General features: G+C 36.2%; 1 protein-coding gene across 1 annotated transcript in view; it reads right to left on the bottom strand.

The window, feature by feature from the left end:
- Nucleotides 1-9161, bottom strand: part of LOC138140379 (uncharacterized) — a 135421-nt gene extending 126260 nt beyond the window's left edge. The window contains exon 1 of the mRNA XM_069061382.1: nt 8976-9161. Within this exon, the coding sequence (XP_068917483.1) occupies nt 8976-8982 (7 nt within the window). The 5' untranslated portion in view covers nt 8983-9161. The remainder of the gene's footprint in view (nt 1-8975) is intronic.
- Between the last annotated feature and the right edge of the window lie 8013 nt (nt 9162-17174).

The following is a 17174-nucleotide window of genomic DNA, read 5'->3' as shown; positions in this document are numbered from 1 at the left end:
GTAAGTTTACAGATGAATGTAGGATTTAATACGTAATTCTCAATTATATGGCTTCAACAATTCTCAATTTATCTATTGGAAAAATTAGTGTAGCAAAATGTGAAGAGGAAAATGGACAAATTACCATAATACAGGGTATTGCTATGAAAACTTGTGTTGAAAATAAAACTTAAACATCCAAACCTAACCTCACAAATTTTGCCAGAGTCTACCTCTAAAAGCGGACGTATTTGCAGTTTCTATTGAAAAATACAGATTTTTGACATTGATTATTTATGCCTTGCTCTTTATTCCTCCAAGTACTATTATCCATAATGATATATTTTTTTATAGAATACATATTACTTAAAATCAGTAACGAGCATCATAGAGGTTTCTCTTCTGTCGTGCGGTCTTAAGCACACACTCTTTTTTTTTATTTACACATTTGGTTTTATTAAAGACGATTCTTCTTTTTTATAATAGATCTTTTGATTTTAATCGAATGTTAGTGTTCGAGGTGCAGCAGTTGAAGTAGGGAGGAATAGTGAGTGTTGAGTGCACCGTCGTCGAGAAATGAATAATTATAGCAATTATGATTTAGCTGAAAAGGCCAGGAGAGGACCTTAAGTAATTCAATCAGGGTAACTTAATATTCGAACAGTATGCATGTCTATCTGCAAACAAAAGGCCCTAACATGAAATTCATTTCATATTCAGCAACTGCCGCCATTAAATGAAATTATCGCATAAATGATAATCAGGCGGATTTAGCCAATGACAAAATTAAAGAGAGCCTACCCCGTTGAAGACTACACGACATGTGCATTAATTATGTTTTAGAGCGTACGACAGCGAAGAGAATCTGGTGAGGCTGTACAAAACTAAGTTGTGAATTTTATTAATACAAAGGTGAGCGCAGACAGAATGAAGTGCAGCAATTAACTTAATATCGCAATAAGAGTGAAAATGGTGAATGTTATACTTATTATTTCGCGGAACCAGGAAGCGTTTAGTAAATCACGAGCACCAAGTCTTGTATATGGGGTCGGAGCGGGGAAAATGTGCCTTGACGAGGAGCGCCGGCAGAAGGGGTCGGGGCTCGAACGAAGAAACAAGCCTGAATTAATGAGTGGTAACATTTCCAAGTGTAAAGTTGTTGCTTTGAGAACCAGATGTGTGCGTAAGTATTTACCCAAGCGGAGAGTTAGAAGATCTCGCGGACTCGAGAGGATCTCACTTAAATTCAGTTTTAGCATTTTTAAAACCAGAAAAGGCTAATGAGGAGATTTTGCATCAACAAGCCGCAATATTCCGCGCCAAGAGCAAGTGCCATCGCTAACCCTTGCATTTTCAATTCTAATTTCACTCTTGCGATATCAACTTTCGCAATTAAAATACATAAAAACTTTAAAATTCATCCCGTTAAATGTGTAACACGTAATACGTCTATTGCGCCGCCCCGACAACCCTTAAAAATGAAGCTTTAATTCTCCACCACCAACAAATTATAATTAATGCGACGAATTTACTTTGTCAAAACAGGCACGAATTAAAATTGCGGAAAAAATAATAAATCTCCCCATTCATGTCAAATTGTACCATTATCATAATCATCAACTAGAACAAATTTTATTTTGGCCATTCTAACGCGGCATTTAAATTTTAAAAAGATTTATGGACTGTTCAACTCTTGCGCAGCCTACAGTGAAACCGTTGCCTTTAAATAAACAATCACAATATTAGCCCGCATTATTCAAACCAACTAATTATCGATACCAACATACTCGATACAAAATCAATACAAAAATGTCCAAATACGTATATGACTACTAGTCCTCAGAATTTCTACCGAAATAAGATTTTAAGATACAAATTTTACCACTCATTAAAAAATTAGTAAGAATTTAGTTTTGCGATTTGTGGTGAGGTACGGAGTTGCAACAAAATTAAATTCCTTCACGTCACAATTGTGACTCTTCCGTTTCTTGTAAAGATCGAGTGAGTGCTCATTCTCAATTAAAAATTAAGGAACGATAAAATTTTTAAATTGAATTGTATGGTACATTTGGAGTCTAATCACATATGTATAAGAGAATTTAATTTAACTGACAGTGTTTAGAAATACTCCATTATTTTCAGTGTTATTTTGTGCTGTCGGCTGATTTCCATAAATGTCGGAGAGCGTCGGGTAATATGTTTGTATCAACCAATTTCAGTGATGAAAATACGAAATGCATCTGAATTTTTCCACGAATAGTTTCGCAGCACCATTTGCTGCTTGTTGTTTCTTTTGAATAATTAATGACGTACGGGCTAAATCTAACAAATATGAAACGACAAATTTTCACGAGAATAGTTTTGGTTTGATTGTTGTGATACAGACAGTGTTAAGGGTCATGTTTAAAGTGTTCGATTTAAGTCGACTTGTTTGGGGTATTTTGTCTGGCGAATTTTTGATGGCTGTACCCGCGTCCAATCAGATAAAAGTTTTGTAAGCTCGAGTTTTATTTTAAAGACATGAAAAGCAATCGAGCTAATCTAGAGTAATGCGGCTGTTAGGAGTTGTCTTCAGATTGTCCCTCTACATTTTACGAATTCAATGGTTGGTCGGTAATTGAAGACGTGACTAACACGTTGATGGTCGAAACCGCAGAAACCAGTAGTTCCTTTATTGAAACGCCATCTAGAATATGTCTGATATGAAACAGAGAACATTGATTTGATCGTCATAAATTCACTCCCCCGAAAATAAAGAAAATCACACAAGATCCTCGCAATTTGTCTAAAATTGGATAAAAATCACTCGTTTATGCGGATAAAACACGTGAAATATGTGCTGTTGATTTTTGATAAATGGGTACCGAACTAGGCATGTTCGGAATTAATATGCCTTCGCCGGAAAATCGTTACGGCCCCAGTTCTGTTTGTTGCTTTTAATTATTTATTGTTTTTATTGTGCTTTGGGCTAATTATGGAAAACTTCGCGATAACGTGATTACAAGATTGGTTAATAAATGCTGAGCAACCCGAATTTAAGGAGGAGGGTTAATGTTGTTTATGAGGTAAATACCAACCTCAACAAAAACAACATCTACGGGGAACGAGGAAAAAACGGAAAATGGTGGAAGCCTTTAAAAGAATAATTGAGTTGGAGACTGAGTTTTTGAATAAAATTCATAAATCTCTATGAATCTTTAGATTTCATAATAGGAAAAGTTTTTTGTCAAACGTGTAGCTGGCGACGAGGCTTCGAGCGTCATGAAAACTTAATAATTGCGTAATAAATGAAGTGCTTGTAATTTATTGATTGAAAAGTTAATTTATGGTCCTCAGGAAAACGGAGCGGAGGCTTCTAATAAAGATAAAACATGAGATAACGAGGTTATTATTTTGGTTATTGATCATATAAATATGTACAAAGGCTTATATATAATTCCGGGCAGCCATTTCATAAAGTAGCAGCCTCTGCTTTAATTTAATTCAACGATCCATAAAATCGGGAAAATCGATAAAATTCCAAACTTTTTTCTATGTGCTTTAAATAAATGTATTATGAAAACAAATTTAATGCGTGTCATTAAGTGATAAATTCAAATGTCCCTGCTGTAATGGAACATTGCGTGGCATCGATAGGGCGTTATCTTATAATGTAATCGATGCCCCAACTAAATTAATAATGGTACACGGCCATCGCCCGACACTAGCCCAAAATTAAAAAACCAATCTCAATTTTAAACATCAATAAGATTTATTATTCGGCACGGGGGGCAAATATTAGCATAAAAATGTGCAAATGGAATTAAAGACCTGAAACGAGGAAAAAATTCGAACTAGCCGGAAGAAAAATAATTCCGTAAAAAATAATAACGAGCAATCGACGAAGTCGTGAATAATATCAGAAAGGAAACCACCGATGGCACTTTGTTACGAGTTTGCAAAGTTAATACCGGGAACTGAGAAGTTAGCTCATCGTAAGAGAGTTGCTGAATAGGGAAAATACCATCAACAATAAAAGTCAGTAATTTGAAGAAAGATGTTCGGCCTACTCAATTATCCTTTTAGATTTTCACAGGTGACATTCTAATAGTGCAACTGTTGAATATCCGTTCCGACAAACCGACTCCACGATGTTCTCACCTTTATGAGAAAAATCTGACTTTATATCATTATTGAAATTTTCTCAAATTGATTTAACTTAAAAAATCTTATCTTCACAAATAATTAAACAGACCGGTCGGTCAAAGGACTTGAAACTTTCTCCTTAAGAATTAACTTACTGAACGAGAAAATACAATTAAAATTAATCTTTAGATTTATGTGCCTTTTTCACCTGTTTCTTCCTCACTTACACTTACTTACACATTTCGTTACCATTTCTGTACATCATACTTACATTTGACTCCTCATATTTATTGTTTTGTTTCTGGTTTTTCTGCCTGAAAAATTAACAAATTGCTTTTTATTTGATGAGCTCTTTTTCTTTTGCTTCGAAACCTGTATCAGTTGTCCAAGCAACATTATTCATGTTATCCATATACAGCAAATAAAATTTTAATGTATCTAATTATAATTTAAACAATCACCTGTGGCAATGCCTGATGTTGTCATTAACATAATATTAATTATCACAACTATAACTTTTTTGTTGTTTCATCTCATATTAATGTCACAATAAATATATAGATGAAATGAAAATCACATTAATGACAACTAATTAATTACTACATATATGTTAATTCAAAATGATAATTGATTAAATTATTTTTGGTGCTCGTACAACGTTTTTCACCGCAAGCGCTACTAACCGGGCGGAATCTAGTGATTTTAGGCGGAACCAGTTGCCGATACTTCTCAGTCTTGTCACTTAACATTTACAGATTTTGAAGTAGCAGATGGATCAGACGTTGTGCTGCCGTTTTATAGTATCTTTAGTTTCGTGTTAGTGTTTTTCATTAACTCATTCGTTTAAATTAGTTTTAGCGCTCTGGGGGTAATAGCCGAAAGCACCTCATGTAAATTCGTCAAGAAAAACACTCATAAAGGTTTAATCTCTTGGTGATTCAGTTATAATACTTACATCGCACATTATTAGGTACAGTCGTGAATCATGAAATAGTTATTTGTATATCAAGGTCCAAAAAGTGCATCTTTTTCGTCCGAGTCTGGGTTTTCTAGTCGAGGCGCAGCCGAGACTTGAAAACAGACAAAAGGCACTTTTTGGCCGAGGTGCACACAACGTTTTTCGTGTTCGTTTAGGCACAAATTTTGAAAAACATGAATTAATTATAAATTTTGAGGTTATCTTTGACAGAAATTTTATATATTTAGTTATATACCACTTTTCACGTTATGTATCTCGGGAAACGAACACAAACATACTTTTCCGGGTATAGCATACACAGGCTATTATTATTATTAGCAGGTCGTTTAAATTGAATATATATTAGATCAATTTAAAATAACGCAACGAAACATTTAAAAAATATACACGCTAAACGTAATTTCAAAAAAATATGTAGGCAATTAGTGTATGTTCTATGTACTAATACTAGAGTCAGGAATAACCAACCCTCTAGTGGCAGATAATTTAAGTGATGCTAAGAGATTGAAAGTTGTTTTTGATGTTACTGATGTATATGGAACGTTATTAATTGGATTATCGAATCTGATTGAAAGCGTGTGAAGTAATGAAGTGTAAATGCACGATGTGAATAATAGAATTAGTTAAAATATCTGGGTGTCGGAGCAATTTCCTCCATCCACAAACTTTGAATATCAATTTATGTAAGCACAATGTGGATAAACACCCTCCGGAAATGCGCTGATTGTCAATTTTGAAACGAGTACAGGAATTCTTATCTGAGCAAATGTAAAAACCAGCAAATTGGCAGGGATGCGAGTTATTAAACAATTGCCCGATCGCCCCGAGTTCCAGGTGGGGACAACGGAGCGCCACAGGCGACTCGCCGAGGGTGGGCCGAGCAATAAAACTGAGACAAGAACCAACAGAAAAAGTACTATTTCAGTCATTCCATACCAGTTTTCCTTGCTTCCATCTTGTTCTTATTTTTCATATATCGAACCCTTCTTTTCTTCATCCCACCTTACATTTAATTTAGTTTGCGTTTAGTCCACAAACACCATTTGTTGGGCAAATTTAATGAAAAAGTAAGAAGTCAGTAAAACATGATGTGAAAACTAAATATACACAGAACAATATTTTATGAATTCTCGACACAGATTTCTAGTCGATTCTGATCGTCACAAACTCCATTTAAAAATGGAAACTCAAATAATGTTTATAAATGGGTATCTACTGTATTATAAATACCGTGCGATCGAAAAAAATGCAGTAAGCTATAATTATTATCATGGTTCAATTGCCAACACTACTTATTTACATAATTTATGATGACAGGACAATTATAGCGATGTCCGGCGGCGTATTAGACATTTATTCATCACTTTCGCTGTTATATTAGACATTTCTTCATCACTTTCGCTGTGTTGCTATCGATTATATGAATGTTCATTTTCTTATAATGCACCAGAAATAAACGATACAACACTTTTTGGGGCAAATAAAATGCTTTGGTTAAATGTAACTGTCAAATATTCATTTGTTTACTCGGTTTTGTCGGTTTCGTTGTTGACTTGCTAAACAGACCAACAGATGGCGCCACGGGGTGATCTGTTACTTCTGAGGTAACGAAAACCAATTACGAACAACAACCAATACACAGATGTCGCCACGGTCAGCGTCCGAAAAAGTGCGTCCAAAAAAGAGTTACTTTTCGTCCGCTTGGGAGTACGTAAAATTACTTTTGTCATTAAGGGTGCCTGAAAACACGTTTAAGTCCTCTAACCTCTAATATAAAACCTTGACGGTTGTCAAATACAACGATATTTAAACTAGCCGTGTCAATCGAAGCATAGTATTCATGGCTCAATGATTGCACGATATTAATTTTTCGGTAGTGACCATAGACTATTTGTGTTTTATTTCTGATTTGTGTAGGGCGTGCTGGTTTGGTCTCTTTTGTGTTCCGCTTGGACGGCCGTTATCTCTCCTATCCGGCGAATTAAATAAAATATGTGTTTGGTTTTTGAGCGGCGCCTCTGGCGAAGAGGGCGGCTCGGGATGATCCCTTGCTAAGCATGCAATTAGAAAATCTGCAGCCGGATATCGAGCGAAGCGGGTCTACTAAATATGCAGGATCGGCGACACCTATACATCAGAGAAACCTGGTTGTGATAGTGTGTCAGGCATACCAACCGTTTCCTAGATTGGCCGAAAGGATGCGATCCTTGCGACGGTCAGTTTCGGATAAGTAAGTGTTTTAGGATTCATTTAATGGCCGCCTATTTAATGCGAGCACCAGTTGTGTGTTAATCAATCGTGGAGGCGTGCTAGTCGCCCTTTGATCTCCACCCTGTCTTGTTTACCCACCCGGCCGTCACTATGACGCAAACTTAGCGAAAGTTTTAAATATTCAACGCCCGTTCGCGAGCAACAAACACATCGGTAATTAAAATTGAGAATGCAATACCAATTTTAAGCATTTATGGTACATGCGAACGGCTCGAATATGCAAATTAATCATGTATTAAATTTATCCTCCATTGTATGATTTAATAACCGTCTAGAGAATAAGCTAATATTCTCCCCTCATTAGCCCGATGAATATTTCTTAGGGTTTAGCACAAACTTGCTAACAACTTGCTTTATTTACAAGCTGAAACACCGTTTACACACGTTTTTACCCCCATACCCGTCCACCAAAACCAAGCTTTTTAATGCAGGTGCACAACGGCGCACGAAAAAGTAAGTAGAATTAACTCAGGCAATATTTAAAACTTCTAAAATTATATCTCTGGAAGGAGGATTAATGTAAGCTACTTTTTCACCTTCCAAATAACTTATTTAATTTCCATTAAATCGGCGAAAGGGAACCGAAGCTTTCCTCCTTGTATTTCACCCATTCAACGTCATTGACAACAACTTTACTGCATTTGCGTTACCAAATCCCCACGATTTAATTATACGCTTCAAATATTATACACTAATTGTGCTTTTTACCTATTTCATTTCCCACTGATGCGACCCAGGTTTTAGATTTAGCACATCATGCTGTTTGTGCTTTTGTGCTTTTACTGCATCTATCTTATTCAGTTAGAAAACAAGCTCACTCTATTAGGACCAAGGAAAGGGCACGGAACAAACTCGGTCCTTTCCCAGAGGGGCCAGTACGTACATATTACAACTGCAGGTAATTTCTGAGAATCAGTAGTCCTCCAAGGAATATTCAGCGTTCTGACAAGCTCATGCAAAAAGAAATAGATCGTCCGCGTTTTTAAGTGGGCGATTAGAAATCACGTACCCAGAGACTAATTTAAAACAGATTACATATTTCTAGAAATTCTCTTTTTTTTTATTAAAATGACAGTGAGATACCGTCGATTTTGCTTTGAGAAGGTTGGAAACTGATCGAATCGAGTACTCATTAAAAACTTTTAGTTGGATGTAATATTTTTGAAACTATATCGTTTCAGGAGTGTAGAGCAGCAACACCTGTACGTCGAAGTTTGATTCTTGAGTTGTGTTCGAAAGAAGAATATTGCATTCTTATAGTTTATGTTTGATAGTTGCAGAGAAGTTTGAAATATTCGGTTGTTCGGCGAGGTAAACGATGGTTAAAGAAGAAAATAAATAATCTGGAGAAGTTTTCGCACAAAGAGGAAAATATTTTATAATGCAATGCCGTTCTAATTTGAAGTTAAAATGAATGTGATCTTGTCAATTAGTGGATCTTGCTCATATATTTCGAACAGAGAAACAAACTTCACTAAACCGACTAAATAGTGACAGTGTGATAGTCCCGTTTTAATTCAGTTCCGCATTATCTCCGGTCTGAGAATCGAACTCAATCCTTCTAACCCTCGAGGCTCAACTACATAATTCGAAATGCAGAATAGATTAAATACTATCTTACCACTCATCCTCGCACCAAACTGTTTGCAGATCAGTATAACAAATTCGAATTCTTACATTTTGTGCGAGACCCTTCGACTGTGCACACTCACCCAACTAATAATAAAAGGATTATCTTTTAATGGAAATACAACAAACCATCCGTCTAATACAAATTCGCTTAAAACCGTCAAAACGAACCATCAAAATTCGCGTCTAATAAAAATTGCAAACTCGTAAATCAAGAATCGGCCGGGGACCGTTAATGCTTTACACAAACTTACTCAGTGAAACAACGGAGTTTGCATTGTCCAATTTTCATGGCGTAACATTTACTCTAGGAAGTAAATATAATGTTTACGATAGTGTAATCTCTATTGATTCAACCGCTGCACCCCTCCTAGCTGTTAAACAAGAATCAAGTAATCCAATTCCGATGATTGATAAACAACGAATTTAATATCAAACCCGAAGCGAACTCTAGTTTTATCAAAAACTTTAACCAGTGGAGTTATGAAGTTAAAATTAATTTTTAAAGAACTGACGTCTTCAACCGACCCCTAACAATACAACCTTATTAGTTACCGAGTTTTCAAATTTACATCCTTATTATTCAAATTGTGATACAGCAGCTCCTGCTGAAAAATTTTAAACACATACTGCCTTCACCTCTCCGAGCGTCAAAACTTCCCTCAAAGAAATTTAATAGTCAAACACGCGAAACAATTTTCAACAATTTTTCAATATCAGCCAAGCGTGCGAATACTTACAAATTCGCACCTCCAATATTAAACAATTGCCGTCTAAAAACCACACGCCCTACGAATCTATCAATGATATTCATCTTTTTAATATTTGAAATATTTTCTAGCACAAAACGTGACAAAACATGTGTTCAGTGCGGAATTGCCTCGTTCACTTCTGACTCAGTTTCTCGTATATTTCTGGTGCGACGCCCTCAGGTCGTTGTGTTCCTAATAATAATAATAATTCATGTTTGTTAATTAGGAAATAAAGGAGATGGAACAGCACTCTCGCTAACCTCAAAGGTCCGAAACTCCTAGAAAGGACAAGTCCAACATTATTTAATAAACACAACAGATGTCATAGTCCACTAGTTCTGAGGGCAACGATTTACTTGTTCCTGTTAGAAATGACGCTTTAATTAAATCAAGATTTTCGAGTGCTACATTTGGAGATGATGTAATCTTTCTATTGATTATACAACAAAAAGGGCCCAACTTTTGCGATTATATCTCAAACTGAACGAGGAGGAGGGAAAGACACGATAAGCTCCTGTCATCGCTACCACACGTTCAAGACGATCTTATATTCCATATAAAATATACACAAGTCTTCTATTAATCACACAAGTCTTTTCATTTTTCGAAATAGCAGAACTTGTCACGAAGATCGATTCCCGCCATGTGAATATTTTTTTTCCACCGAACTGTTGTAGATTTTGTAAACATTTGTGCGCAGATTAAATATTCCATTATTTCGATTAGTTGTGCCGATCTGGTTATAACCACTGAAAGCATTATAATACAAATTACGGGCAACATCCGTCGTTATTGCACCAGCTAAAGCAATAAACCAAATATTTTGTGCTATTGTCATTTCGTACCATAACATAAAACATGGAGTAAACAAACACGAGGACACTAAAAAAGGATCAAGCAATCTTTCATTTTATAGCTTCTTTCGGTTTCACTTAATTTCAGCTTATTAAGTCTTATCGCGTTATTCGAAAAAGTCTCACTCGGTTTGCCTTTTTAATTAACTCGACCAAAATCCGCAACCTCTTCGTGGTCGATCCGTAACTACACGATAAGAGGTTCCAAATCAAAATTTACTTTGGAGGATAACAGATGAGATTAAAGTACTGTGAAACAGGGTGAGTTTAAAGGGTTGCAAAACCCCCAGCGAGTTAAATCCAATTTAACTACTTACAACAGATTATTGAGGTGAGGTGTCTTGCTTTCTGTGCCAACGATAGTTATGAGTGAAAATTTCGGATAATTGATAAGATCGATATTTGTTTGTTGTTAATTGAGGTTAATTGGGAGCAAACTACATTGCCAACAACCAAGCTCTTACCAGGCCTAATTAATTTATAGGAGACTTCAACATTGTATTACGATTACCCTATTGGTGGTGGTTCATTCGACAAAACGGTCGCCCAAGATCTCTAATGACAATTTACCAATTAAAGACCTCACCACCGTTATAACTAGCGGAAACATATTTGCAAGTATTATTCAATTAGCGTTTATTACACATTTATAGAATATAAAACATACATGTTATATTATTCATTGATGACACGTTACAATAGGATAATTTATTGTAGTAACAAATTACCTATTAAAACCGGTAATTAAATGACGCAAACAATTTTAGCAATCGTGGTGATTAAAAAATGGCGATTTTTATCTGGCGGGTAATTAGTTTGTAATATATATATTACAATAGAGTGATCCAGCGGCGCTCTATTATTTGGTAAACAATAGCCCATAAAGTACGTTGTGAAAAGCTTTGTACTAAGTATCGATATTGATGTATATATTATTTCACAAGAGACCCACTTGTCAACTTGGGCAATGCACCCATGGGAACTTTACGGCCGAAATCGTTGCCATGTAAATTTTTGATTACCTGCATTTTAAACGCCCTACGTGGATTGAATACTCGAACTGCTCTCTGCCTTATGGAATTTTATCAATAATATATTGCCAACTGTTTGATTTATTTCTAGTCGTTGCATTAATGTCATCGACAGCTCTAAGGCTGTATTTTTCTGATCGCAAGACGACTAAGACGTGTTACAAAAGATTGAAAGATAGCAAATTTAAAACTGGGTAAACGCATCGCAAGAGAGATATAAACATACGTTCACCTTTTAAACGTTCGCATTTTCCCTAAAGGACACATCAATTCTTAACTACAAGGTCCACCGATGCATTATTTAAAGAAATAACCAGGCAAAAAATCTATCCCTGCGGAATAAATAGGGAGAAAAAAATTGCACATAATTAGATTTTTGAATTTTTGTTTGTTTGGTTTGTTGTAAACGCGATTTGATTTTATTGGCAGATTCGTGTATCAACTAGGCGTAATATTGCAATCTAGATATGAAGCTTTTCTTGCTAATCGTGACGGACCACAATCTCGTAAAGTTGGTGAATGGGGAGAACCATCGTGTTGGAAACGTAGATAGCAGCTTTTAACCTAATCTAGCGATGCATGCAGTTAACAAATTGGTGTTAATTATTCTGGGCTGCGATATTATGAACGTCTATTTTGAAAGTGTCACATCTTTCACTTTTCAATAGATAATTCAGCTCGGCATTAAATTCTCCTACTGGAGAATAAATTCGTGGAGGACGTGGAACACCCCCAAATTGATACATCTATATTTTCACCAACATCAATATTTGATGGGACGACTCACACCACACGGCAGTTGTCTTGTCAAATTAATCCAACCGCAGAAATGAGCAAACGTATTCCAATAAATTTCGTCACTTCCAATTCCAAGTATTTTTGCAGTTGGAAGTGAATTCAAAATTTTGCAGCTTAATAATTAAATTGCTCCGTTCTGGGGTCCCGAGGGTCCACCTACAAATCTTTCTCACTTTCCTCTTCCGAGGTGCCTTAATGACGGAACAAGGACGGATGTATATGATGTTTTGTGTTTAGGCGTCGTTGTAGGTGGACTCGGGGGCAGAAGTTGTTAATCTAAAGTCGGCGCGATGTGATATTCCAGAAAAGATTTTCAATGAATGCGTTATCGAGGTGCGTTCGTGTTAACAGGAAATATAGTTTATGTGTGATTTATTTGTAATAAAGTAGAGTCCTTTTGCTCTGTTTTGCGGCGATATTCATCAAGATGGCGTCTTTCCTTTGGATGGATCTTTTGTTTTATTCATGAGGACGAACACGCGACAGGTAACTATTGAGCTAGGGCCTAGACCAAGGTCTTGTAAGTCTTCGAGGTATAACATCACCCTAAGTACATTCTATTTGTGAATTGTTTCCTCGGTCTCTTTATCTTCTGCGGCTATTCTCGGCCCAGAATTACAATTACAACAATTCATCTTAACACTTGCCCGTATCAGGATTGCGAAATGAAGAATTCATAAAATATGGAAGGTCGTGTAATTATTTAAACCGCATTGATCAAGCGGAGCGATATAATAAGAGCATCGGTGAAAATTGTGCTAAATAAGCTAAACCCTCGACTTGTGTAACTTTCATTTTTATTGCTCTGGATATTGAAGTGGTTCCCCATTTGTTCCTGTTGGTGACGCTAACTCCGACTACCAAGAAATGTAGCGTATGAATGACACATATAATTTTAATAAGACAAAAAACAGAGCTGGAAAGCTTTTTGCGATTTAAGTAATGAAATGGATCGTTTAAGCGTTGGATTAAGTAGTCACTTGCCAGATGTAACTCCGTCTAGATTAGTGGCTTCTGTACAACGCGAGAACGACAAGAAATATATGATTAATCGAATCCTTGCTTGTCTTTCAAACACAAAATCACACTAATTTAGTCGTTTCATTTATACTCCACTTACTGGAATTGCTTTAATTGCATTCGCTCTCCAATTTCCCTGCAGCAAATCGCATCTCGAAATATTAAATGCCACTGGTCGAACTCCAAATGAAAAATCGTGAAGAGATATTTTGTATTTTGGAAATTAGTGGATTAGAAGAAATGATAGCGTCAGGATGTTGTAATTGGAACAACAGTACACAGGTAGAAAAATGCGAAAAATGATAAAGCGTGAGAAAATGTTGGAATGACGTGTATTGATAAATTGCCTTGAAAAATGGATACATTACTCGATGTAACATTTTAACTTGTCACAAAATATGCTTATAGTAGTAACCGGCAGTTTTTGCCAGAACTGCACAGCTCTACTCCTAACATTTGTAAGCGGCCAATTTCCTTGAAAGCATCTAAAATGGTACAGGTAACACAGACGAGAGGTGTAGCTGATCCTTTAAAAATGTAGTGGTGGGTCGAGCCAGGTCAAAACGTGAAAAATAAACTCTTATATCTGCCTCCCACACAAGGAATCTTAAACATTTAGAACAAGACCAACGAAATGACGTGATTGGCTCCGGAGCGATTTTCACTATAAATCGATCCCTCCTGAACGGTATTTAGAAATATTGCAATCACTTAAATTTTATTGGCGTTGTCATATATCGGAGATTTTCTGCCATCCGTGGGGGATGGTCTTTAATGACTCAGCGGAGTATAAGGAGACCGCAAAATTAAAGTATCCGTCACCTCGAAACGAGCACCACTCCGCCTTCTGACGCTAAATATTTAGAATTTCGAGAAAGGACGGCGCTGCAACAAAGCGAAAGAGCAAAAAGGGATGCACGTCGTATGAACTAACCCGAATATGAGCCCCATTCACCGAAGGGTGCCACCGCTGCAATCACCGTGATTACTAAGCACAAGCATACGCAGCACATCTTTCAAGAAATTATTTCCGAATATTTGCTGAATAAGGGCACGCTACATTTTCACACCTCCTCTATTAAAGCCGAATGTCAACAAACTGACAATCAATCTCGACCGCAATAATTACTTCCCAACACCTGATGTGCTCTCGACCTTTTCACTACAACGGACGGACCTCACTCCCACATCACTGCAAAAATACAACAGTTTCGTTTTTTACTTTTGTTTACGACCGTAAACATATTTCCAGGCCCAAAAAGACTACAGTTTACTGTCATAATGTTTTATTCAAACAAATTCCACACAAGAATTGCCATTCCCTCTTCGATGCAATCAAAGATTAATCGGCCGCTATATCTCCCATGTATACGACATACGTAAACACAACGATATTTTGCCGCTAAAATAAAAATAATATCACCAACAGACATTTCAACGTTGTCGTTAGAATGGCGTTTTTCTATTTGCGCATGAGTTGTTGAATTTTGGAGTTTTTGGTAATTATTCCATGTGATAACGTCAGTGGTGTAGGTATTTGTTTCTTGAATGGAGGGGCAGGAATGTGTTGGGACTTTTGCAGGAACAGAAAGACAGCATTGTGAAGTCTGGAGGCGTTTTAATAAAAGCTTTCTTTAATATAATATTTGGTAACAGTGTGCAATACCCGAACCATTGGGTGAAGCGGTTGATAAAAAAGAGAAATTGTAGTGTGAGAAAGTACAATTTGCATTTGTAATGTTGGCATGCGATATTGTTAGAGAGAATTTATTCTGGCAGTGTGCACTTAAGGATATACTCAGTGGGAATTGAATTTTGAGTAAACAGTATTTTTTAATAAATCAGCGACGAATTCAATTATAATTCGGACAATAATATTCGGTCGGGTTGAAGGGATTGAATGTAAATATAATAGCCAGCCGTAATTAAAAGTAAATTAATTTGAATCTCAATAAAATTTTCCGGGAATAATTAACGGGAAATGGTGTTTATTGGACTAATTCCTTTAAAAAGAAATAACCACCTGTAACGCTGCTATTACCATCATTGTCCTACCCCTTCGCATTTAAATCTGATTATCAACTTCGTTACATTGCCAACCCTCGCTGTAAACATCGTCACTTAACTCCAACCAACAATTCCAATTGCGTATTAAAGCGAGAGCTGGAAACATTTTTTGCATAAACTTAAATTGCTCTTGTTCATTTTTTCACTTATCGATTTCTTTGATGTCACGGGGGATAATTGATCGGGCGCTTTTTTTTCCTTCTTTTTACTATTTGAGGTTTTGTTCAAAGGAAACCTGTAATCGACGAAAATAAAGCATAATCAATTTCGGCGCCGACAAAGAAAATTCTTATTTTTGTGGTATTTTACTCGAGTGTATAAAATAGAGGCTGAACCCTCTTCCAGATAACCGACTATTCAATATGTCTACTCAGCTAATAGATTTTGCTTAGTGGTCCTTAAACTGTTATTTTACGCTGACGTACGATGCTTAACCGGACCAGAACTGTATAACATTAAAATTTACACTGTCAGCTTTATAAAACTACTCATTTAACCATTTAATTAATCAAATAGTCCCAACTAACTGGCCCCTATTTTGCTAATTAGCATTTCGTCTAGTTACCCACTGGTCCCCATTGCAGCAATCCAAACTAGCACACTTTTTCTACCACTTCATTTGGAAACTTAATTTTAATCTTATTTCAACGTTAGTTAGGGTGATATCGATGCTTCACCCTACCCTTGAAACACATCATCCATTCGATAGTTTTAAATTATGATAATTGACAAAACACAATTTGTAGTTCGAACCTTCGTCTCACAGAAGTTAAAACTTTTCTAACACAGTTTCGAGTTAAAAAGCGGGCCAAAAGAGAAAAATCAAGAGCATTTGGAATTATAAAAGACCTAATCCAAACTGAACGTTTTGCATTGTCAGATATTTCATCCTCACATTTCACTAAGAATAAGTGTGTGAATTATGCATACAGTATTCATTACATAAAAGTAGATTTTCAGATTGTCGAGACAAAGTTACCAGTACGAATTGTTTTATTGCTGTTCAGAACGAAAGCAGCGGACATATTCACGTTCATGGAAAAACAATTAACTTCGTTACAATAACATTGTACGTTAATAATTGAACATGAAACTCAAATTGAAACGTATGCTGATTCAGCTATAGCTCGTAATTGACCGCTCATCTAATAAAATTCTGCAGCAATGAAATAGGCAATGCTTCAATTGACCAAACTGAAACCACCGCACGTGACTCTCGGTTACTTGGTTAATTTTAACACTTCCAACGCTGATTTGTAACAATGTATCAACTTTACCGCTGATGAAACTTCATCCACCGCCACATTTAACGAATTCCAGCGCCGTCCCTCTTAAGACAGAATTTAGATGATTCATAATCTCAGATGCTCAAGCATTCTTCATACAAAATTTAACCCCTGTAGGCAATTTTACCTAAATTCTTGTCTCCGTCACAAAATCTAATTGGAATTATTGCACTGTCTTACAATTTTAAACGGTCAAGATCCTTTCCAATTCAGCTCACGTGTGCTACACCTCTATGAATTAACGTTCACTACTGGATCAGTAGCTTTTGAAACAATAAAAGTTTGTTGCAGAATTTGTTTACTCTTGTTTTCAATGCTTTGGTGAAAACACGACATGTTCAAAACTTGTATTTTGTAAATAATAAACTTTTCGTAACCCCAAG

This window comes from Tenebrio molitor, chromosome X (assembly GCF_963966145.1).
Source record: "Tenebrio molitor chromosome X, icTenMoli1.1, whole genome shotgun sequence".
Lineage (NCBI taxonomy): Eukaryota > Metazoa > Arthropoda > Insecta > Coleoptera > Tenebrionidae > Tenebrio > Tenebrio molitor.
This window is presented reverse-complemented; position numbering and strand designations above follow the sequence as displayed.